Raw genomic sequence first — 25,062 nt, 5'->3', positions numbered from 1 at the left:
TGTAACCATAACCCTTCTGTACATAACCTGTATAATAACAATAAAAATGTAAATTGAAAAGATTATTACTGGGGTTGGGAAGGTGGCTCAGTGGTAGAGTGCTTGCCTTGCATGCCTGAGGCCCTGGGTTCGATTCCTCAGCACCACATAAGCAAAAAGAAGAAAAGCCGGAAGTGGCGCTGTGGCTCAAGTGGTAGAGCGCTAACCTTGAGCTGAAGAGCTGAGGGACAGTGCCCAGGCCCAGAGTTCAGGCCCCACGACCGGACCCAAAAAGAAAAAAAAAAAAAAAGATTATTACTGGGCTGGGAAGGTGGCTCAGTGGTAGAGTGCTTGCCTTGCATGCATGAGGCCCTGGGTTCCATTCCCCAGCACCACATAAGCAAAAAGAAGAAAAGCCGGAAGTGGCGCTGTGGCTCAAGTGGTAGAGTGCTAGCCTTGAGCTCAAGAGCTGAGGGACAGCGCCCAGGCCCAGAGTTCAGGCCCCACAACTGGACCCCCCCCCCAAAAAAAAGATTATTGCTATACATATTTTATGTAATATAATAAATATCTCAAACATGTAGAAATATTCAACATAATCACTGTTATTTTTCAGTAATAGTTAATAAAGTAGAGGATAAATGCTCAATCTTAAGGATTGAGACCCTTTATCACTTTTACTTTCCAAAATCATATAATAAATTGCACTTTCATATTAACTGGTGATGTAGTGGCGCTGTAGCTCAAGTGGTAGAGCGCTCGCCTTGAGTTGAAGAGCTGAGGGACAACGCCCAGGCCCAGAGTTCAAGCCCCACGACCACCAGTTGGCTATAGTCCAGTATCTATCACAAATCTGTTTTCTCATTTCTTCGTCTTTGTCATCATCTTCCTGTCCCTCAGCTCTTCAGCTCAAGGCTATCACTACCACTTGAGCCACAGCGCCACTTCTGGCTTTTTCTTCTTATGGTCTGCTGAGGAAGCGAACCTAGGGCCTCATGAATGCAAGGCCAGCACTCTACCACTGAGCCACCTTCCCAGCCCTCTCATTTCTTCTTAACCTAAATTCTCTTCCGTCCCCCATGCCTTAGCGCTGCCAAAAGTAACTTGCTTTTCTTTTGTTGTTGTTGGTCCTGGGGCTTGAACTCTGGGCCTGGGCTCTGTCCCTCAGCTCTTCAGCTCAAGGCAAGTGCTCTACCACTTGAGCCACAGTGCCACTTCCGGTTTTCTGGTGGTTAATTGGAGATAAGAGTCTTATGGAATTTTCTGCCCGGGGATGGCTTTGAACTGCCATCCTCAGATCTCAGCCTCCTGAGTAGCTAGGATTACGACACTCGGCAGTACTTTGCTTTTTACTTTGACATGCAGACATGAAATGCTGGCTAACTTCTGAGTTTAAATAGTAGGACAGATAATATAGCTCTATGCTTCACATGTGGTTCTGCATTTCAGGGAATTTAATGAAGAAAAGAAAGGAATCTGTAAAGACCCATTTATCTATGAGGTATGAGCCATTTGTTTGGTTGTTAGACAAAATTCACTAATGCTAAGTTTGTGGGGCTCATTGAAGTTACCATTTTTGGGTGTAGCTCTATGAATTTTGCCTTTTAGCAATGTAATAACCCTTAATGAAGATATAGAATAGTTCTTTCATCTGTAAACATTTTCTCACGCCTTCTATTGATCAGCATTCACACTGTGTAGGCTCTGGTAAATGCTGATCTGCTTGCTTTCTTTGCAGAACATCATATAAATGGCAAATGTAGTTCTTTGAGTTTGGCTTTTCTTTTTTTGCCAGTCCTGGGATTGCACTCAGGGCACTGTCCCTGAGCCTCTCTGTGCTCAAGGCTAGCATTCTACCACTTGAGCCACAACACCATTTCTGGCTTTTTCTGTGTATGTGGTACTGTGGAATGGAACTCAGGGCTTCACGCATGCCAGGCAAGCACTCTACCACTAAGGAGTTTGGCTTTTTTTTTTTCCAATTAATATAATGTATTTGGGATTTATTGATGTTTTGTGGTAGTTCTTTTCTTTTCTTTTTTTTCTTTTTGCCAGTCTGGGGCTTGAATTCTGGGCTTAGGCACTGAGTTCCTTTTGCTTCTTTTGTTCAAAGCTAGCACTCTATCACTTGAGTCAGAATGCCACTTCTGGCTTTTTCTGTTTATGTGGTACTGAGGAATTGAAACCAGGGAGTCATGCATACTAGGCAAGCAGTCTACCACTAAGTCACATTCCCAACCCCTTAACGGGTAATTTAAAAAAAAAAAAAAAGTTTTAAAGGCTCTCTTTTGTGTGTAGATGGGGCTTGAACTTAGGGCCAGGGTGATGTTCCTTAGCTTTTTGTTCAAGGCTGGCACTCTACAACTTTAGTCACAGCTCCAGGTTTTTGGTGTTTAATTAGAGATAAATCTCTCCTAAACCTCTCTTCTGAGGCTGGCTTTGAACCTTGATCCTCAGATCTCAGCCTCCTGAATAGCAAGGATTAGAGACATGACTGAGTTAACCTTTTTGAAAACGAGAAATAACATGGACAAAAAAAAAAGAGAGAAAGAGGAGGAGGCTACAATGCTTGATAAGAAATGTACTAATTATCTTGCCCATGTAATTGTAACCCCTCTGTACAGTATTTTCACCATTAAACAATTAAAAAAAAAAAGAGAAAGAAAGAGAGAGAAGAATAGAGAAAGAAAGTAATGAAGCCAGGTGCTCATGGCTCACCCTTGTAATCCTGGCAACTCAGGAAGCTGAGATATGAGGATCGCCATTTGAAATCAGCCTAGGCAGAGAAGTCCATGAAACTTATTTCCAAGTCACTACCCAAATACCAAAAGTAAAATTGTAGCTCTAACCCTGAGTAAAGAAGCTCAGAGACAGTACCCAGACCCTGAGTTCAAGCCCCAGGGCCAGCACACAAAAAAAAAGAGAAAGAAACAAAGAAGTAAATAAATAACTCTTATTTAAAACATGTCTTATTCATAGCTGGGTGTCTGTGGCTCACTCCTGTAGTTAGTCCTAGCTATGTAGGAGGCTGAGATCTAATGATTGAAGTCCATAGCCAGCCTGGGCAGGAAAGTCCTTGTGAGACTCTTATCTGCAATTAGCCACTCAAAAAACTAGAAGTAGAGCTGTGGCTCAAAGTAGTAGAGTGTAAGCCTTGAGTAAAAGAGCTCAGGGACAAAGAACTCAGGCTCTGAGTTCAGGCCCCATGACTGCCAAAAAGAAAAAGAAAAACAAAACAAAACAAAAAAAAAACATGTCTTGTTCAGATTCCCATTTCCAATCACTTCTATACAACTGGTCTTTATATGTTTAAATATTCTATAAATGTATATTCATGTGTACATCTAACCTTGCTTCACATTTGCTTTTTAACAGGGTGATGTCCAAGTGCAGTTGATCAGCAAAGGTCAAGCAAATCCTCTGAAAAACATTCTAAATGAAAATGAGCTAGTATTCATTGTGGAAAAAGCGGTAAGGAGTCCTTAGGCTTTGTAGTTTTGTTTTGTTTTTTTTTAACTTAGTTTTTTTGTGTGTGTGCTGGATCTGGGGCTTGAACTTACAGCCTGGGTGCTATCCCTGAGTTTCTATGCCATCTTCACTTCTAGCTTTTTGACTGTTAGTTGAAGATAATAGTCTCATAGACTTTTCCTTCCTAGGCTGCCTTCAAACCATGATCCTCAGATCTCAGCCTCCTGTGTAGCTAAGATTACAGACATGAGCCATGAGTCTTAATTCTTGATAGCTATGTTTTGTTCCTTGAGAATAATCTCAAACATATGCATTTTTCTATCAGATTTACTAATTTTAGTAATAAACACATGGATTGTCTAATAGAAATACAATTCAGCCATTCATATAATTTTAAATTTTGTAGTAGATTCATTTTTAAAAAGAACCAAGTGGAATCATTGCTAAGTTGACTTTTGTCTTTTTGTTGCCTAGTTCTGTGAGTTTTGTTTTTTGTTGTTTTGGTTTTTGTTTTTTTGTTTTGTTTTGTTTTGTCAGTCGTGGAGCTTGAACTTAGGGCCGGGGCACTGTCCCTGAGCTTTTAAGCTCATGGCTACCATCCTACCACTTTGAGGCACAGCACCATTTTCAGTTTTCTGGTGGTTAATTGGAGATAAGAGTCTCACAGACTTTCCTTCAAGGGCTGGCTTTGAACTGAGATCCTCAGATCTCAGCTAGGAGTAGCTAGGATTATAAGTGGGTGGCACCCAGCTTGTGAATGTTAATATATTCATAGAATCTTTTTTTTTTTTTTTGGTCAGTCGTGGAGCTTGAACTCTGGGCCTGGGCACTGTCCCTGAGCTCTTCAGCTCAAGACTAGCACTCTTATCACTTGAGCCACAGCGCCATTTCTAGTTTTGTGAGTGGTTTATTGGAGATAATAGTCTCACAGACTTTTCTGCCCTGGCTGACTTTGAACCATGATCCTCAGATCTCAGCCTCCTGAGTAGCTATAATTACAGGCATGAGCCACCTACACCCAGCTATTCATAGAATCTCAGAATCATAGTTGAAGTCTCATGTATACTGCCTTCCAGCTCCTCCTTTATAATCCTCTGCCCCTAACTGCTGGCAGCCAGTACGTGATCTCTTCTCCCTCACTGTAGTTTGTGCTTTTCAAGAGTGCTTGAAAAGCACACACATGTTTGGCACTTGTGAGATCAAGCAATATATATATAACCTGTGTATGTGTGTGTGCACGTGTGCCATTCCTGGGGCTTGAAATCAGGGCCTGAGCACTGTCTTTGAGCATTTTTTGTTGTACTCAAGGTTGGCACACTACTACCTGAACCACAGCTCCACTTTCAGCTGTTTTGGTGGTTAATTGGAGATAAGAGTCTTGTGGGCTTTTCTACCATGATCCTCAGATCACAGCCTTGTGACTAGCTAGGATTACAGATACGAGTGACTGGCGCCAGTTTAACATGCAATCTTTTAAGTGTGACTTCTCAAAAGACATGTTTGGCACTTGTGAGTAGAACTAGCACACATTCTTTTTTTTTTTTTGTGTGTCAAATAATATCTTTTTTTTTTTTTTTTTTAATTTTATTTTATTTGAGAACATACTGTACAGAGGGGCTACAATTACATGGGCAGGATAATGCATACATTTCTTACCAAGCATTGCAGCCTCCTCCTTTGTTTACCCTTCACCTCCCTTCCCCTAGCACACATTCTTTTTGTTTGCTTGCTTGTTTTTTTGTCGGTCGTGGGTCTTGAACTCTGCTCCTCGTGGCTGTCCCTCAGCTCTTCAGCTCAAGGCTATCATTCTACCACTTGAGCCACAGCGCCACTTCCGGCTTTTTCTGCTTATGTGGTGCTAAGAAATTGAACTCAGGATCTCATACATGCAAGGCAAGCACTCTACCATTGAGCCACCATACATTCATAAATATATATATATATTTTTTTGGTCCGGTCGTGGGTCCTGAACTCTGGGCCTGGGCGCTGTCCCTCAGCTCTTCAGCTCAAGGCTAGCACTCTACCACTTGAGCCACAGCGCCACTTCCGGCTTTTTTCTTTTTGCTTATGTGATGCTGAGGAATCGAACCCAGGGCCTCATGCATGCAAGGCAAGCACTGTACCACTGAGCCACCTTCCCAGCCCACATTCATAAATTTTTGTATATAGGGTTTTGTTTTTTGCCAGTCCTGGGGCTTGAAATCAGAGGATGGACTCTGACCCTGAGCTTCTTTTGTTGAAGGCTAGCATTCTACCACTTGAACCATAGCATCACTTCCAGCTTTTTCTTTTTATGTGGTACCAACGAGACGTACCCAGGGTTTCCTGCATGCTAGGCAAGCACTCTTCCATTAAGCCACATTCCCAGCCCAATAGGTTTTTATTTGAGTACATTCAGTGCCCAAATGTCAACTTTGGCCTGGCGCTCGTGGCTCACGCCTGTAATCCTAGCTACTCAGGAGGCTGAGATCTGAGGATCGCAGTTCAAAGCCAGCCCGGGCAGGAGAGACCGTGAGACTCCTATCTCCAATAAACCACCAGAAACCCGGAAGTGGCGCTGTAGCTCAAGTGGTAGAGCGCTCGCCTTGAGCTGAAGAGCTGAGGGACAGCGCCCAGGCCCAGAGTTCAAGCCCCACGACTGACAAAAAAAAAAAAAAGTCAACGTTGCCAATTAGTGGCTATCTTTGTGATTCTAAGCCAGTTATTTGGCCTTTGGTAACCCTAATTTTCTGTTTATAAAATAGGTAATTGTTTCTGTATTAAGGCTTTATGAAGATTAAAAGTAACTTAGAGCAATGCCTAATACATAGTAATCCTCAAAAAAAGTGACCTTTCGCAGTTTTTATTATTGTTACAATTAGTGGTAACAATTAGTGTTGCTGTTTTGTAAAGGCATAGATAATGAGAACCTTGTAACACCATTGAGAGGTGGTACTAATAAGACTGGATGTCAGAAGTGAGGGTCATGGCTAGACATGGTGGTGCACACCTGAAATTCCAACACTTGGGGAGGCTAAGGCAAGAGGATCTCAAGTTCAAAGCCAGCCTGTGCTTCACAGTGAGATCTTGTCTCAAAAGGGGAGGGGCACGATTTGGGGAACTGTGATCCTAAGGTGTTAAGGTGTGTCCCAGAAACAAGTCTTCTAAAGAGAAATGAAAAGTCCATCAAAAGCTGAGATTCTCCATGGGTTTCCCTTGGTATTTTTACCTTTAGCTCATTGTTTTGTAGTTTGGATTTCTAATGGTCCCAAATGCTTCCTTTATAAGTAGCAACTGGGTTGGGAAGGTGATTCAGTGGTAGAGTGCTTGCCTTGCATGCATGAGGCCCTGGGTTCTATTTCTCAGCACCACATAAACAGAAAAAGCTGGAAGTGGTGCTGTGGCTCAAGTGGTAGAGTGCTAACCTTGAGCACAGAGAGGCTCAGGGACAGCCTAGGCCCTGAGTTCAAGCCCCAGGACAAAGAAAGAAAGAAAGAAAGAAAGAAAGAAAGAAAGAAAGAGAGAGAGAGAGAGAGAGAGAGAGAGAGAGAGAGAGAGAGAGAGAGAGAGAGAGAGAGAGAGGAAGGAAGGAAGGAAGGAAGGAAGGAAAGAAGGAAAGAAAGAAAGAAAGAGAAAGAAAGAAGGGAAGAAGGAAAGAAAGAGAATAGTAGTACCTAACTTCAGCCTCGGAAATGCCTCTGATGGCAAGACTTATTGGTACCAAACTAGTTTGTGGTTGTGATTCTAGTCCATGAGACAGTCATCTGTGCCTAGGGTTGTAAACATGAGTATATTTGTTCTCTTTGTAGCTATTCCTTAGTGTAGTAAAGTGCTGTCTATGCTTTAGGTGTAGTGGCTCATGCCTGTAATTCCAACAGAGATCAGAAGAATTGTAGTTAGAGGTCAGCTGGGGCAAAAACTTAACAAGACCCCATCTCAACCAACAAACTAGATGTAATAGTTCATATTTGTAACCCCAGTTACATAGGAGGCATAAGTAGGATTCCTGTCTGAGGCTGGCCCCAGACAAAACATGCAAGATCCTATTTGAAGAATAATTAAAGCAAAAATAGTTTTATATATATACATTATTCTATGCATTCTCTTGTCTAGTTAAATAAATAAAAACATTTTTGAAGCCTTTAGAAAAGGAAGAAACAAGTAGTATTGAAGAACCACAATCTGAAGAAACAGTTATTTCTAATTTTTCTACTGGTGAGAATACTGGACCCTTTGCTTTACCAGTTGGAAGAGCAAGGTAAGTTTTTTTGTTTTTTGTTTTGTTTTGTTTTTTGTTTTTTTGTTTTTTGAGGTAACAGTGAGGATAGGTTTTAATTGAAACATAAACTATGAAAACATGTTGCAAGGCTGTAATCTCAGCTACTCAGAGGATTTTGGTCCAAGGCCACCCCAGCAGAAACCTAAGATTCTTGGGCTGGGAATGTGGCTTAGTAGTAGAATGCTTGCCTAGCTATGCATGAAGCCTTGGGTTCGATTCCTCAGTACCACATACACAGAAAAGGCCAGAAGTGGTGCTGTGGCTCAAGTGGTAGTGTGCTAGCTTTGAGCAAAAGAAGCTTAGGGACAATGCCCAGGCCCTGAGTTCAAGCCCCAGAACTGGCAAAAAAAAAAATTAAGATTCTCTCTGGATAGTAACTAAAGCAAAAAGGACTAGGTATATTGTGTAAATAGTGGAAAGATTGTGAAGTTCTGAGTATAATCCATCCCCATTGCTGGAGGGGAAAAAAAGAAAAAAGAAGGAAAAACAAAAAACTAGGCATCTGACCTTCAGTGATGGCCCCTTTGCTCCATATGTCTACCTATCTGTTTAAGGGTGGCTGTACTTGCATGTCCCATAGGTATCTTGAATATGAGCCAGAAGACTGCCAAGTGACAGCTTTCACTTCATTTTTCCCCATGTCTAATCTGGTTCTCCTCTAGTCTTTCTTAGCTTCCCCACCTTCCTCAAGATTGACACCTAGCAGCCTTCACTGGCACCTGAAGTCTTCTCCAGGGGACACACTGGAAATGGGGACGAGTGTTTTTGTTATCATGTTAACCATAATAACAAGCCACTGGCATTTAGTGGTCTGGATTTTGTATGGCAAGGATTCTGCCATGCCTGGCTTGTCCAGCACGAGGGCTGATCCCATTCAAAGCACAGCATGCTTCTGGTAGAAACCAGGTCCCTGTGGCTGCCTCTGCTGCTCCCCCTGCTGCCTCCTCTGGGAACCACATGCATTTCACTCTGCCTTTCCTCCTCCTCCCTCCATGCCCAAGTCCTGCCTCCTGCACTTCTAGAGGATGGAGTGACAAATACACTTAACACCATCCACAACCACTGTCCTGCTAATTTGCTTGGTTTTACTCTAGACATTTATAGTTGTTCTATATTGATAACCTTGTCACTCTTTAACTTCATGGCTCTTTGAATTTAAGAAATAATGTGGCCTGTTAGGCACCAGTGGCTCATGCCTGTAATCCAAGCTACTCAGGAGGCTGAGATCTGAGGATCGTGGTTCAAGGCCAGCCCAGGCAGGAATGTCCATGAGACTCTTATCTCCAATTAACCACCAGAAAACCGGAAGTAGCGTTGTAGCTCAAGAGGTAGAGTGCTCAGGAACAGCGCCCAGGCCCAGAGTTCAAGCCTCAGGACTAAAGAAAAGAAAGGAAAGGAAAGGAGAAAGAGAAGAAAATAGAAGTTTAATCCACATTTATTTGGAAAACTTTTTTTTTTTTTTGGGTCTGGTCGTGGGGCCTGAACTCTGGGCCTAGGCGCTGTCCCTCAGCTCTTCAGCTCAAGGCTACCGCTCCACCACTTGAGCCACAGCGCCACTTCTGGCTTTTTCTGCTTATGTGGTGCTGAGGAATTGAACCCAGGGCCTCAGGCATGCAAGGCAAGCCCTCTACCACTGAGCCACCTTCCCAGCCCTTTTTTTTTTTTTTTTGCCAGACCTGGGGCTTGAATTCAGGGTCTGGTCACTGTCTCTGAGCTTCTTTGGCTCAAGGCTAGTGTTCTACCACTTAAGCCACAGCACCACTTCTGGAATTGAACCCAGGGCTTCATGCATGCTAGGCAAGCACTCTACCACTAAGCCACATTCCCAGCCCTAAAACACTATTTTCGAATTCACGTTTCCTTAACTATCCCAGTAGCCACTGGCTTTGAGCTTCTTGTAGTGTGCGTGTGGGCTCCTACTCATTTCTTTAGAATCAGCTAAGTACTCTGATTCCATTCCCTCTGACTTCCAGCCCTCCCCGTGTTGAGCACCCTACCAGTAGTCCCTCCTGTCCATTCACTCTGCCACTTTCTGGCGCATGCGCGTATGCACACACACACACGTGCATTTGTGTGTATGTGTATGTGTGTGTGTGTTGACCAGTCTGAGGTGCACTGACCTGACCATATTTATACATCTTGCCACTTGATTTCCAGGTTGTTGTTCCTATGAGACTAAACCCTTCATGGTATCTCTTTTAAAGGAAAAATGGATATATTTTGCTGGTGCTGGGGATGGAAGCTGGGGAATTACACATACTAAATAAACATGTGCTGTGACACTGAGCCACACCCTCAGTGCTGAAAAAATATGCTGGCTTAGTCAGCAAACTTAACCTTTAATTGTTCTCCTTACTCTTGTTTTCAAGGCAGTTAATTGGTCTTTATACCATGGCTCACAACCCTAATATGACCCATTTGAATATAAATCAACCAGCTACTGCCCTTCCTCCTCTTTGGATAAGATGTGACAGTTCAGATCCTGAAGAGACCTGTTGGCTAGGTGCTGAGCTTACCACAGCAAATGGCAACATTACAGGAATTGTCTTATATGTGGTCAATTGTAAAGGTGAGTGCCCACTTGTTTCGTTTTTGCTTTGTGTGTGTGTATGTGTGATTGCGTAATTATTTTGTGGTTGGTTTATTTATTTTTGTCGGTCTGGGGGCTTGAATTCAGGGCCTGGGCTCTGTCCCTGAGCCTCTTTCTGCTCTAGGCTAGCATTCTACCACTTGAGCCACAGTGCCACTTCTGGCTTTTTCTGAGTAGCTCGTGGACTTTTCTGAGAACTGTGATTCTCAGATCTCAGCCCACCAGCACCTGGTTTATTTTGTGATTTTTATTTGAAGCTGATATCATTTAAGAGGAAATGAACATAGTGGGACATTTGTTAATTACACAAATCACAGGTGTGCAACTTGCAGTGTGCAGAAAGTATCTCAGCAACACCAGGACGTCTAGACAGGAGGTTATGTGTGTTTTCTTCAGATTTCACTTGATGTGAATATATTTTGGAGAATTTTCATTAGAGCATAAAAAAGCACAATAAATTGATATTAAATTCTAGTCTCACAGTAGGCATTCAGTTTTTTTTGTTTTTGAGATAAGGGTTTGCTATGTTGCCTAGACTGATGTCTTAACTTCTGGCTTAAAGTGGGCATCCTGCCTCAGTCCCCCAAGTAGTTCAACTTACAGGTATACAACACTATGCTCAACTATCTAATTATATAGGCATATATATCTAATTATATGTACATATATTTTCTTGTTGTTTGTTTGAGATATGAAGCCCAGGCTGGACTTGTTCTCCCAATCCAGCCTCTAAAGTGCTGGGCTTATAGGTATGTACTACCATGCCGATCTAACAATGTAGTTTTGAATTGTACCTTTATTTATTTTTCTTTTTTTTATGTCCTATAGCTGATAAAATTTACTCTGTAACTCTGGAAAGTCTAAAACACTCACACAAGAAAAGACATCACTTATCTACTGTAAGTTTTTCTCAGTTATTATTTTATTCAGACTGTTATTGAGGTGCCTTTTTAGTTTGAAGTTTAGCTTTTTTACCCCTAGTATGACTAAATGCTTTTCTGTTATGTCAAAATACATTGGCCAGTTGTGGTTGCTCGTGCTTGTAATCCCAGCTACTCAGGAGTCAGAAATAGGATTGCAAATGGAGGCCAGCCCCAACCAAAAAAGTTGCCAGAAGCTATTTCAACAAACAAACCAGGTGTGATTAATCTATACCTATATTCCCAGCTACTCTGGAGGCAGAGGAAGGAGGATTGCAATCTGAAGCCAGCCTCAGGCAAAAGCACAAGACCTCTATAAAAAAAACAAACCAAAGCATAAAAGACTGGAGGTGTTACTCAAGTGGTAGAGCACCCACCTGATAGTGTGAGGCCCTGTGATATACACACACACACACACACACACACACACACACACACACACACACACACACACACACACACACACACACACACACACACACACACACACACACACACACACACACACACACACACACACACACACACACACACACACACACACACACACCTAAAATATTTTTCATCTTAGCTGAGATATAGTCCTCTGATAGTATCAATAGAGCGTTGGTTCCAGGACTCTGTTTAGGTACCACAACCTAAACATACTTAATTCCTTTATGTATAGTGGTGTAATGTTTGCATTTAACCTGTGTATATCTTCCTTATACTGAAATTCTTCTCTAGATTACATAAAGTGGCTAATACAGTGTAAATGCTTCATACTTGCTATACTCCAGTGTTTGGGGAACATAAAATTGCACCTTCAGTAGAGGTGCAATTTAAATGTGTATGCACACATGTGTGTCTATACATATATATTTAGTGGTACGGGCATTTGAACTCAGGATCTTGTGCTTGTTAGACAGGCATTCTCCCATTCAAGCTATACATCCAGTCTTTATTGCTATCTATCTATCTATCTATCTATCTATCTATCTATCTATCTATCTATCTATCTATCTATTTATTTATTTATTTTGCCAGTCTTAGGGCCTGAGCCTCTTTTGCTCACATTTGCCACATTCCCATACCCACTTTTTAAATTGTTTATCACATGGGGGTCTTGTGTTTTTACCTTGAGCAGGCTTCAGGCAACAATCCTTCTATCTAAGGCTTCCCAAGGACCTAGGACCACAAGCATATACCACAATGCCTGGTTTATTGATTGAATGGGGTCTTTGCCAGAGTTGGCCTCAAACCAGATACTACTAGTATCTGCCTTCTGAGTAGTTTTTGTAAGTATAAGCCATCTCCCCCAATCTATGGTTGATAGACTCAATACATGTCGGACCCATGGATACAGAGGGCCACTATGTTTATAGGCTTCTTGTCTTATGGGTAATGTTGGTGATTTAAGAGAATTGTCTTCTTTTCCCATTTGGAATGCAAATGGAGTATTTGTCTGATTTTGATCTGAGGACAGAGCTGCAGGTGATCTTGGCAATGGGCTCTTACCATATGCACACGTAGCTAAGGGTCTCCCGGGGATATGTTTTTCAGATAACAGCTGGAGGCTTTGCGCAGTATGAGCTCTTTAAGTCCTCTGTCTTGGATGATATCGTCATCCCGTCACAAACTATGATCACTTTGGATATTTCCTGGAGCCCTGTGGATGAAATTCTTCAAATTCCTCCGCTCTCTTCCACCGCAACCCTGGTAGGAGTGGACCTTGTTTTCTCATCGGGTCCCTCGGGTCCCTGTATGGCAGTGTGCATGCTTATTGTTGGTGCTGCCTGCATTAGCCCCGACAAGGAATGCTGGCCTTGCCTCTGGGGCCTCAGCAGAGCGCCAAGGGAGCTGAGCTTCAAGTGCTCATAATCCATAAATACAGAATTTAATAATTTTCTAGTAGTTAATTCTTTTCTTTATTCTTTGTGCCAGTACCAGGGTTTGAACTCAGGGCCTCAGGGCCTGGGCACTGTCCCTGAGCCTTTTTGCTTAAGGCTGGTGTTCTATTTGAGTCACACTTCTACTTTTGGCTTTTTGCTGATTAACTGGAGGTAAGATTTTGTTGGACTTTCCTGCCTGATTGATTTTGAACTGTGATCCTTAGATCTCAGCCTCTTGAGTGGCTATGGGTATAAACCACTAGCACCAGACTTCTAGTAGTTAATTCTTGAGTGGAGATTCAAGTAGAATCACCAAAATGACTTGTTATCTCTGCAGTTCTTAAGAATGCAAATATCAGCCAGGTGCCAGTGGCTCACACCTGTAATCCTAGCTACTCAGGAGACAGATCTAAGAATTGTGGTTCAAAGCCAGCCCTGCCAGGAAAGTCCATGAGAGTCTTTATCTCCAATAAATCTCCAAAAAACTGGAAGTGGCGCTGTGGCTCAATTGGTAGAGTGCTTACCTTGAGCTGAAGAGCTGAGGGACAGGCCCCCATGACCAACAAAAAAAAAAAAGAAAAAGAATGCAAATATCGAGATTGGGAAGGTGGCTCAGTGGTAGAGTGCTTGCCTCGCATGCATGAGGCCCTGGGTTTGATTCCTCAGCACCACATTAGCAGAAAAAGCCAGAAGTGGCGCTGTGGCTCAAGTGGTAGAGCTTTAGCCTTGAGCTGAAGAGCTGAGGGACAGCACACAGGCCCAGAGTTCAGGCCCCACGACTGACACCCCCCCCAAAAAAAAAAGAAAAAAGAAAAAAAGAATGCAAGTATGAGTGATCCATCAAAATTGTTACAATAATACTAAACCTGTTTACTCTACATTTATCTAGCTCAGAGGTTGTTTATCTTAACAAATTAGGCAGAATTGGTAATAAAAATTTGTGTATAGGATACTTAATGCAGCAATATAGCCCTATTTTCAAAGTATTAACAACAAAGTTTGACTGTTTGTAGAGAAATGATTAAAGTACATTTCCCTGGTGAAATTTGACACAAGCTCTCTGTATTTTTGTGGTATTTATTCTTGAGGGCCTCATGATTGCTAGGCAAGTACCAGGCTTTATAATATCTGTTCTGCAATAAAAGGAAAATAATCAGATATTCAAAATACTATGTGTTTGAATCTCTTTGGGAATCTAATAATATAATTCGTATGTGACTCACCTCTGACCTGCTTGGTGTTAACACTGGTTTCTGCCCTACAATTAAATCTTTATGCTTTTCTTTCTCTTTATTAGGTGTTTACATACATTGATATTTTCTTCTTTTTTTTCTTTTTTTTTTTTTTCCAAGGCTGAACAGCAGAGTGTCCCTTTGCCCTCTGACTACAGTAGTATGCTGTTTGGCTTAGTTAGATGTAATAAGCAGATTGATTGCACTTTATTTTCGGTGTGTGTGACAATGCTTAGGTTATCACTGAGTTTTGAGGTGTGCTTATGCAAATTTCTCCTAGCTTGTCCTCTGGGAAATTCCATGGGGAGGTGGGCAGGAGATGTGAGGGGGGTGGTTTGTTCCTTGTTCCCATGTAGACAGAGGGTGTGGTGGCCAGGATTAGGACTGTATCAGAATGGCTGCAGCTGCTGATGGAGGGTAAGGTTTCCAAATGAGGTGTTGATATCACTTTAATTCATTGGTGCTTTATGAAATGCATACTTCAACGTGTAGAGAAATGTAGAGAAGATGGAATCAGAATAAAAACTGACAAGGCTTTGGGTGTTTTTTTCAGAATATCAAAGTTGAATCAGGAGAGCTCAGAGGTTGTTTGAATCATCTTCACAGAGAACTGAAATTTCTCCTTGTAAGTACCATTTGGGAATTCCTGTATTTCACTTTCATGAAAATAGTTGCTTACATAACTTTTACTTTATTCAAAATTTGTTTTCAATGTAATGTATTCATAAAATACTCGAGAACTGAGGCAGTTGGGCTGGGAAGGTGGCTCAGTGGTAGAGTGCTTGCTTTGCATGCATTAGGCCCTGAGTTTGATTCCTCAGCATCACATAAGCAGAAAAAGCTGGAGGTGGTGCTGTAGCTCAAGTGGTAGAGCGCTAGCTTTGAGCTGAAGAGCCTAGGGACAGTGCCCAGGCCCAGAGTTCAGGCCCACGACTGACCAAAAAAAAAAAAAAAAAGAGAGAGAACTGAAGCAGTTTAATTTCATTTATATGACCATTGTCCTTCCAATTAAAGGGAGAATATCTATCCCCTGTTATTTGTGTATGGTTTTTACTCCTAAAACCCTACGTCCCAGCTGGTTCAGCTGCCAGTTTATTTCACATACATGTGTAGTTCATTATTGACAACTGGGATTTTGATTAAAGAATAATGTACATGTTTTACCGGAAGTTTTATGTTTCAGTCATTTAGCTCTAACATATCTCAAGAGAGATACATTCTTCATATCCTTTTATTACCGTAGAAATTCCAAATGTCCACCTGGAACGTGCAGCCAGGCACATGCTGACTTCCCTTTCTTCTTTTGAATTTTATTTTATTTTATTTTTTTATTTTTATTTTTTTTGTTCTGGTCGTGGGGCCTGAACTTGGCCTGGGCGCTGTCCCTCAGCTCTTCAGCTCAAGGCTAGCACTCTACCACTTGAGCCACAGCACCACTTCTGGCTTTTTTCTTTTTGCTTATGTGGTGCTGAGGAATCAAACCCAGGGCCTCATGCTTGCAAGGCAAGCACTTTACCACTGAGCCACCTTTCCAGCCTTCTTCTTTTGAATTTTAGAGACAAATTCATCCCATAAAATTTACTCATTTTTAGTGTGATGTGCAGTCAGTTTCTATTCACCTAGGTTGTACAACCATCACTGTAGTTAACTAGTTAGTGCTTTATAACTTTATTGCTCCATAGCATTCCATTGTATGGATATACACCACATTTTGTTTACCCAAGCATCAACTGGCAGAAATTGTTGTCTCTATTTTTAGGCTATTACAATGCTGTGGTGAATGATGTTTTCACCCCTCTTGAATAGAGTTGCTAGGTCATATAGTAACTAAGTTTAACTTCCCCCTTTTATTTATTTATTTATTTTATTTTTGGCAGTCCTGGGGCTTGAACTCAGGGTCTGGGCACTGTCCCTAGGTTTCCTTTTGCTCAAAGCTAGTACTCTACCACTTGAGTCACAGAAATACTTCTGGTTCTTTCTATTTCTTTGGTACTGAGGAATCGAACCCAGGGCTTCATGCATGCTAGGCAAGCTCTCTACCACTAAGCCACATTCCCAGTCCCTTACCTTTCTTTTTGTGGTGCTGAGGAATGAACCCACTATGTCACCCAACGCTAGTTTTCTTTTTTTTTCCTGTGATATCGGGCTTGAACTCAGGGCTTCCTACTCTTCACATGGCTTTTTTGCTCAAGGCTGGCACTCTGCCACTTGAGCCACAGCTCCTCTGCAGGCTTTTTTGCTGGTTAATTGGAGATAAAAGTCTCTCAGATTTGTCTGCCTGGGCTGGCTTTGAACTGTGATCCTCAGAGCTCAACCACTGGAGTACTTAGAATTATAGGCATGAGACATTGATGGTAGGTAGAAGCTAAACCTTTTTTTTTTTTTTAATGGTTTTAAGATGTTCTGAGAATTCTGTAGACTGCTTCTCCCCTGTGGTTAGTCATCATAGTCATCACACCTTCTTTTTTTTTTTTTTTTTTTTTTTGGGTCCGGTCATGGGGCCTGAACTCTGTCCCTCAGCTCTTCAGCTCAAGGCTAGCGCTCTAACACTTGAGCCACAGCGCCACTTCCGGCTTTTTTCTGTTTGCTTATGTGGTGCTGAGGAATCGAACCCAGGGCCTCAGGCATGCAAGGCAAGTGCTCTACCACTGAGCCACCTTCCCAGCCCATCACACCTTCTTTATCTTACTCCATGCTCCTTCCTTTCTCTGTACTCTATGTCCTTTCAGCTCAACAGCAACAGAAGCCTTATCTTGTTCTGCCCTATTTCAGCCTGTCTCCACTGGTTGTTTTTCTGTTTTTTTTGCAGTACTAGGATTTGAACTCAGGGACTCTTGTAAGGCAGGCATTCCACCACCTCAGTCCATTTTTGTTGTTGTTGTTATTTTTAGGCTACGGCCTTGCATTTATGTGTGGGCCATGTGCCCCAGTTCTAGGATGACAGCATATGACCCTAAGCACTCAGCTTTTTTTAATGACTGAGATTGTCCAGGCTGCCCTTAATGATCCTTCTGATCTCAGCCTCCTTAGTAAACTAGGATTAGAAACTTGAGCCACTGCACCCAACTTCAACAACCTTTTGTCAGTTTTGCTTAGATGTCATACTATGTGTATACACAGTACGCTATTTTTATGTGAATTTTCATTCAATTCCACATTTGTCTTATTCTCATTATTTTGGCATCTTTGCGGGAAAACCCAGTATCACACTATTCTTGTAGTTCCGGTGTACTAAGAATCATAGTTTAGAACACCATGCTTAGACTCAGTTTGCTGAATGTATATCCTGGTACATTCATTATTCACTGTGAAACCTGAGCAAGTTGCTCAACCTCTCAGCTACAGTAAACTGAGTGTAATAGTATTATCTGCCTCAGAGTTTTGTTAGAATTTACTAGCATCCTATGTATAATGCACTTTAGCAATGCCTGTGTGTGTGACAAATAAGAAATGTCAGTTGGGCCTGTTGTAATCCTAGCTACTCAGGAGGCTGAGATCTGAGGATCATGGTTCAAAGCCAGCCCAGGCAAGAAAGTCTGTGAGACTTATTTTTTTTTCTTTTTGTCAGTCATGGGACTTGAACTCTGGGCCTTGGGTGCTTTCCCTCAGCTCTTTAGCTCAAGGCTAGCGCTCTACCACTTGAGCAACAGCACCACTTCTGGTTTTCTGGAGATAAGTTTATTTATTGGAGATAAATGTCCCATAGACTTTCTTGCCCGGGCTGGCTTTGAACTGCGATCCTCAGATCTCAGCCTCCTGAGTAGCTAAGGTTACATGCATGAGCCACTGGCACCCAGCTCTGTGAGACTCTTTTCTCCAATTAACTACCAGAAAACCACAAGTGGAGTTGTGGCTCAAAGTGGTAGAGTGCTAGCCTTGAGCAAAAGATCCCAGAGACAGGAACAGGCTCTTGTGTTTAAGCCGTTCCTCCCCCGCTCAAAAAAAAAGTCAATTTAATTAAAATTATTTTGAATGTATCCTTATTTACTAAGCTATGTTGTCTGCTAATAAGCTTCTTGCTTTTTTCAATACTGTATAGGTTCTGGCTGAAGGTGTGAAGACTGGTGTAACGGAATGGCTTGAGCCTCTGGAAGCCAAGTCTGCTGTTGAACTTGTACAGGAATTTCTGGATGGTGATTGCTTTCCCAATTCACTCTTGTCTGGTGTTTGCTTTTCTTTCTTTCTTTTCTTTCTTTCTTTCTTTCTTTCTTTCTTTCTTTCTTTCTTTCTTTCTTTCTTTCTTTCTTTCTTTCTTCCTTCCTTCCTTCCTTTTTTCTTTCTTTCTTTCTTTCTTTCTTTTTTTTTTTTGGCCAATTTTGGGATTTGAACTCTGGGCTTGGGCGCTCTCCCTAAGTTCCTCTTTGCTCAAGGCTAGCACTCTACCACCTGAGCCACAGTGCCACTTCCAGCTTTTTCAGGGATTACTTGGAGATAAGAGTCTCATGGACTTTCCTGCCAGGGCTGGCTTAAAATCATGATCTTCAGTTCTCAGCCTCCTGAATAGCTAGGATTATAGGCAAGAGCCACCTGCTTCCACATGTTTGCATTTCTTAATTGAGAATTTATACTTGTATTTAAATACAAGTTGTCACTTTAAGCTTGGTAGACTTTTTAGATGAGATGTATTAAAGCTGTGGTCTGAGTCAGGTGCTAGTGCTGGTGGCTCACACCTATAATCCTAGTAACTCAGGAAGCTAAGATCTAAGATTATGGTTCAAAACCAGCCAGGGCAGGAAAGTCTGTGAGATTCTTATCTCCAATAAACTACTCAGAAAAGCTGGAACTGGAGCTGTGGCTCAAGTGGTAGAGCTTTAGCCTTGAGCAAAAAGAAGCTCAGGGATAGTATCCAGGCCCAGAGTTCAAGCCCTAGGTCTGGCCAAAAAAAAAAACAACCCCAAAACTTGTGGTCTGACATAATTGGAGTGACAGCTAAAATACTACTAAAGTACTAATGGTAGAGATCTAAGTAATTCTTTTTTTTTTTTTTTTTGGTGGTCCTGGGGCTTGAACTCAGGGCCTGAGCATTTCTATGAGCTTTTTTCACTCAAGGCTAGTGTTCTATCACTTTGAGCCACAACACCATTTCTGATTTCCTGTTGGTTAATTAGAAATAAGAGTCTCAGGAACTTTCCTGCTGAGTCTGGCTTAGAACCACCTCAGATCTCAGCCTCCTGTGTAGCTAAGATTATAGACATGAGCTACTGGCACCCAGAGGATCTAAGTAATTCTAAAACTCAGTAAGGTTTTGTCTGAACGTATATGACACATCTCTGTGTAAGAGTCCCAGGTATGCAAAGTAAACAGGACTCAAGAAACAAAGGACCTCTACTTAATTTGTTGTATCATTTCTAAATGACTCCATGTTCTTGCCCTCATATATTGTCTTTGTTTTTTTGTTTTTTGTTTTGTCTGGTTGTAGGGCCTGAATGCTGAGCCTGGGCGCTATCCCTCAGCTCTTTAGCTCAAGGCTAGCGCTCTACCACTTGATCCACAGCGCCAATTCCGGCTTTTTTCTCTTTGCTTATGTGGTGCTGAGGAATCGAACCCAGGGCCTCAGGCATGCAAGGAAAGCACTCTACCACTGAGCCACCCTCCCAGCCTATATATTGTCTATATATGTATGCTCATCTGAGGTAAGCTAGGAGGAGGGCACAGAACCAGAAGGAAATGGGAAAATATAAGCTGGACGTTGATGAAACGAACATAGGGCAGCAATGGGAGGGAGGGAATGAGAGGGAAAGAGGTAACAGCTTACACTAAGCAAAAGGAAAGGTGGAAGAAATAGTTGTATTGTCAAAGCTCATAGAATTCACAAACTTTATAGACCATGATAATGACAATTTTCCTCATGAAGGTCAAAATGTTTGTGACTTTAAGTATCTCTATCCCACAATGCTGTGAAATTTATGTAATCACTTAATAAAAAAAATTATTTAAGAGGCTGGGAAGGTGGCTCAGTGCTTGCCTTGCATGCATGAGGCCCTGGGTTCGATTCCTCAGCACCACATAAGCAGAAAAAGCCAGAAGTGGCTCAAGAGGTAGACAGCTATCCTTGAGCTGAAAAGCTAAGGGTCAATGCCCAGGCCCAGAGTTCAGGCCCCACAACTGACAAAAAAAAAAAAAAAAAAACAGTGTCAGGGATGATTGTAGGGGGAAACTGACATTGGGTTAGTTTTCCTGCTGTCTTCATCCTCACACCCTGCCTGATGGGGTCTGTTAATACTTCCACTGTGGAAGTCGGTGATTCTGTGATGTCCAGTCTGCTCCCGATCTTTAATACTTGCAAATAGGATTAGGATGGAAATAATTGGGAAAGCAGAAATCTAAAATCAGGCTAATAAGCTTTTGGTACTTTCTAGACTTAAATAAACTGGATGGATTGGGTGATTCTGCAAAAAACGACACAGAGGTAAGTGATTATGATCAGTTAGAAATGTGTTAGTGGAATAGCTCTTGCAGCCTGGGCACATGGTTGCCTCCCGTGTTGTATTCTCTCAGATGGATTGTTCAGTCATATGTATTACTAGTTGCTATGTTGCAAAGAAGTAGGAGCAAGTATGTTAATATGCTAGAAGATGGAATGTTGTTTTATTAAATTAAACTATTTATGGTCTCATTTGATGAAAACAAAAGGTGACAAAGGTAATTTTAGAAATATTTTCATTTTTAGGCATTATAGCTTTTTGGTTTCTGTTTTGAGCCAAGGTCTTGCTGTGTATCCCAGGCTCGCTTTGAACTTACAGTCTTTCTGCCTTAGCCTCACCCTACTGAGGTTACAGGTTTTCTTTTTTGTTTGTTTGTGCCAGACCTGGGACTTGAGCTCAAAGCCTCAGTGCTGTCCCTAAGCTCTTGTGCTCAAGGCTAGCACTCTACCACTTGAGCCACAGCTCCACTTCCACCTTTTTGGTGGTTAATTGGAGGTAAGAGTCCTCATAGGTGCTGGGAGTATGGGTTAGTGATAGTGTGCTTGCCTAGCATGTGTGAAGTCCTGGGTTCAATTCCTCGCTGCCACGTAAACAGAAAAAAGCCAGAAATGGTGCTGCTAGCAAAAGGCTAGCCTTTAGCAAAAGAGCTCAGGGACAGTGCCCAGGCCCTGAGTTCAAGCTCCAGGACTGGCAAAAAAAAAAAAAAAAAAGAGTCCTCATGGACTTTCTTGCTAGGGCTGGCTTCAACCCTCAATCCTCAGATCTGAGCCTCCTAAAGAGCTAGGTTTATAAGCATGAATCACCAGCTACAGGTGTGTGTGTGTGTGTGTGTACCATGTGTGTGTGTGTACCGTGTGTGTGTGTGTACCGTGTGTGTGTGTACCATGTGTGTGTGTGTGTGTACCGTGTGTGTGTACCGTGTGTGAGTGTGTACCGTGTGTGAGTGTGTACCGTGTGTGTGTGTACCGTGTGTGTGTGTACCGTGTGTGTGTGTGTACCGTGTGTGTGTGTACCGTGTGTGTGTGTGTACCGTGTGTGTGTGTGTGTGTACCGTGTGTGTGTGTACCGTGTGTGTGTGTGTGTGTACCGTGTGTGTGTGTGTGTGTGTGTGTGTGTGTGTACCACGTCCAGTTTTCTAGTGGTTTATTGGAGATAAGAGTCTCACGGACTTTGTTGCCCTGGCTGGGAACCACGATCCTCAGATCTCAGCCTCCTGAGTAGCTAGGATTACAGGCGTGAGCTACCAGTGCCCGCCCAGCATCAGCTACAGGTTTTTTAAGAGTTACTTTGTATGTGTTCCAAAATCCAAAATTTTCTCAGAGCAGCATTTAAACAGTGTTGACAATAGAAACTCCTTTACTTTAAAAACAAGCTGAAGATTCTCTGCATTTGCTTCTTTTTCAGACAGTGAAGCATGACACAGCTGCAGTTGATCGGTCTGTTCTTATCACAGTGCGGGGCGATCTAGATTTTGCTGAGCAACTTTGGTGCAAAATGAGCAGCAGTAGGTACCATGGTGATTAGGCATTCCGTCTGCTTCAGTTTAGGAAGTAATGAAATTTGTTCTTCTGGTCTTATATGGGACTAATGATTTCTGTTGTTGTATTCATTGCTGGAGTGGGTTGGCATATTCTACTCAAGAGCTGTACAAAAAGCCATGCGCCAGTGGCTCATGCCTGTAATACTAGCTATTTGGGAATCTAAGATCTGAGGATGGAGGTTTAAAGCCAGTCCAGGTAGCAAAGTCCATGGGACATTTATCTCCAGTTAACCACCAGAAAACCAGAAGGGGCACTGTGGCTCAAGAGGTAGAGTGCTCACCTTGAGCTGAAGAGTGCAGGGACAGCACCCAAGCCCAGAGTTCAAACCCCATGACTGACCAAAAAAAAAAAAAGAACTGTACAAAGACAAAACTGTAGTTTTCTCCTGCCTTTAAGAGCATAAAACTTAATTGGTTTTATGCCATATTTATACATAGAACCACATATATCTTAATAAAATTATAGTTAGAAGTTGGGCACTGATGGCTCCACCCGGTCACCCTAGCTACTCAGAAGGCTGAGAGCTGAGGATTGCAGTTTGAATCCATTCCTGGCAGGTAAGTCCATGAGACTTTGATCTCCAAGAACCACCAGAAAACCGGAAGTGGTGCTGTGGCTGAGTTCAAGCCCCAGGACTACCCCCCACCCCAACCCACCCCAAAAAAAGATTATGACTAAATTTGTTGCCTTTTAGAAATCTTTTCACCGTTTTCCATCCATGCAGTACATATTTCCATCTTCTTTTTAATGTATGTATCCTTAAGATGAGTGGTATTGTTTGATCTGTAGAAACATGAAAATAATGTTAGGACTGATGTGTTTTTCCAGGTGTGGTTTCATACCAAGACCTGGTGAAGTGTTTCACACTGATCATCCAGAGTCTGCAGCGTGGGGACATACAGCCATGGGTAGGTTGCACAGTCAGGAGGCTTTTTCTCTGTGGTAAAACATGCTGGGTACGCAGCCCCTGGGACGGACTGCCTAAGTTTGTTCCAGCCCTGGTGCTTTCTAGCTTTGTGAACATTGGCAAGTTCCTTTACTTCTCTGTACCCTAATGTCATCATCTGTAAAGTGAGGGTAGGACTTATAACTTCTTTATATTATGGTTTGAGGCTCAACTAGTTTAATTCATGTAAAGTACCTCCTTCCTGGAGCTTAATTAAGTGCTCAGGACATGTATGCTACAATGTTACCTTTATTAACTGCTGTGTAAATGAAAATTTTTATCACTGGTGAGGATAAAAGCTGGGAGGGAGCCTCTTTCTTTCTTTTTAGTTTGTTGGTTGTAGGATTTGATCTCAGGGGCCAGGCGCTATCCCTAAGTTTTTGTTTTGTTTTGTTTTGATTTTGATTTTGATCAGTCTTGTTTTTCTGGTCGTTTATTGGAGATAAGAGTCTCACGGACTTTCCTCCCCAGGCTGGCTTTGAACCGGGATCCTCAGATCTCAGCCTCCTGAGTAGCTAGGATTACAGGCATGAGCCACCAGCCACCAGCTCCCTAAGCTTTTTTGCTCAAGGCTAGTGCTCTACCACTTTGAGCTACAGCTCCACTACTAAGTTTTAAGGGGTTAATCGAAGATAAGAGTCTCATGGACTTCCCTATCTGGGCTGCCTTCAAACCTCCATTCTCAGATCTCAATCTCCTGAATAGCTAGGATTATAGACATGAGCTACCAGGATCCTGATGGGATACTCTTTCTTTTCTTTTCTTTTCTTTTTGCCAGTCCTGGGGCTTGAATTCTGGGTCTGGGCACTGTCCTTGAGCTTCTTTGCTCAAGGCTAGCACTCTACTACTTGAGCCACAGCACCACTTCTAAACTTTTCTGTGTATGTATATGGTACTGAGGAATTGAACACAAGCTTCATGCATGCAAGGCAAGCACTCTACCATTAAGCCACATTCCCAGCCCTGGGATTCTCTTTCTAAATATCGACTTTGATGGTACATTGGGATCGTTAGACTGTAGTACACCCTTTGAACTAGGACCCACCCCAAACTTGCACATAAAAATACATATTAGACTAATCACTACAGTTTCCTGCTTAGTAGAATAAAGATGTAAACTAATTTTCCCCCCTCATTAATCCAATGACTAAGTCAATAATGATATAGTTTACATAATGGCATTTGTGATAGTTGCCAAAGCCGGTGCTGTAGAGAGAAGAAAGGAAGATACCAAATTGCTTGAAATGTAAATTTTGGGGAAAAACATCTGAAAACAAATTTGCTATAATCTTAGTAGCAATCACCTATGGTAGAAACATAGAAGGCATTTTTCTCCAGCTGCATTACACCTTTTTAAAATTTTTATTTATTTTTTGTAGGTCGTGGGGCTTTAACTGTGTCCCTGAGCTCTTCAGCTCAAGACTATCATTCTACCTACCACTTGAGCCACAGCACCACTTCCGGTTTTCTGGTGGTTAATTGGAGATAAGAGTCTCATGGACTGGGCAGGCTTTGAACATCGATCCTCAGATCTCAGCCTCCTGAGTAGTTAGGATTACGGGCATAAGCCACTGGCACCTGGCTTGCATTACACATAAAAACTTTTCCATGATGAATTTGTTACTTTTGTGTCTGGGTGTACATAAGTTCCAGTACTGGCACTTGAACTCAGGCCTGGGTACTGTCTCTGAGTTTTTGTTTTGTGTTTTTGGTCGTGGGGCTTGAACTCTGGGCCTAGGTACTGTCCCTGGGCTCTTCAGCTCAAGGTGAGCACTCCACTGTTTGAGCCACAGCGTCACTTTGGTTTTCTGGCTGGCATTGAACCACAAGCC

The 25,062-nt window shown here is 42.3% G+C and overlaps 1 protein-coding gene across 3 annotated transcripts in view; it reads left to right on the top strand.

Moving 5' to 3' along the window:
• Zwilch (zwilch kinetochore protein) overlaps nucleotides 1-25,062 on the top strand; it is a 41,630-nt gene that overhangs the window by 3,782 nt on the left and 12,786 nt on the right. For 2 of the 3 annotated variants that reach the window (XM_069995079.1, XM_069995078.1), the window contains exons 2-11: nucleotides 3,355-3,450; nucleotides 7,566-7,684; nucleotides 10,075-10,274; nucleotides 11,124-11,194; nucleotides 12,758-12,913; nucleotides 14,872-14,943; nucleotides 18,358-18,451; nucleotides 20,678-20,727; nucleotides 22,148-22,247; nucleotides 23,113-23,192. In XM_069995079.1, coding sequence (XP_069851180.1) covers nucleotides 10,097-10,274; nucleotides 11,124-11,194; nucleotides 12,758-12,913; nucleotides 14,872-14,943; nucleotides 18,358-18,451; nucleotides 20,678-20,727; nucleotides 22,148-22,247; nucleotides 23,113-23,192 — 801 coding nt within the window. In that variant the 5' untranslated portion in view covers nucleotides 3,355-3,450; nucleotides 7,566-7,684; nucleotides 10,075-10,096. Of the gene's footprint in view, nucleotides 1-1,428; nucleotides 1,481-3,354; nucleotides 3,451-7,565; nucleotides 7,685-10,074; nucleotides 10,275-11,123; nucleotides 11,195-12,757; nucleotides 12,914-14,871; nucleotides 14,944-18,357; nucleotides 18,452-20,677; nucleotides 20,728-22,147; nucleotides 22,248-23,112; nucleotides 23,193-25,062 lie in introns of all 3 variants that reach the window. The other variant, XM_069995077.1, reaches the window with a different exon arrangement.

The sequence above is a fragment of the Dipodomys merriami genome, unplaced genomic scaffold (assembly GCF_024711535.1).
Source record: "Dipodomys merriami isolate MVZ:Mamm:240054 unplaced genomic scaffold, mDipMer1.0.p SCAF_48, whole genome shotgun sequence".
Lineage (NCBI taxonomy): Eukaryota > Metazoa > Chordata > Mammalia > Rodentia > Heteromyidae > Dipodomys > Dipodomys merriami.
The sequence above is the reverse complement of the archived record's forward strand: the minus strand, read 5'-3'. Positions and strand labels throughout refer to the sequence as shown.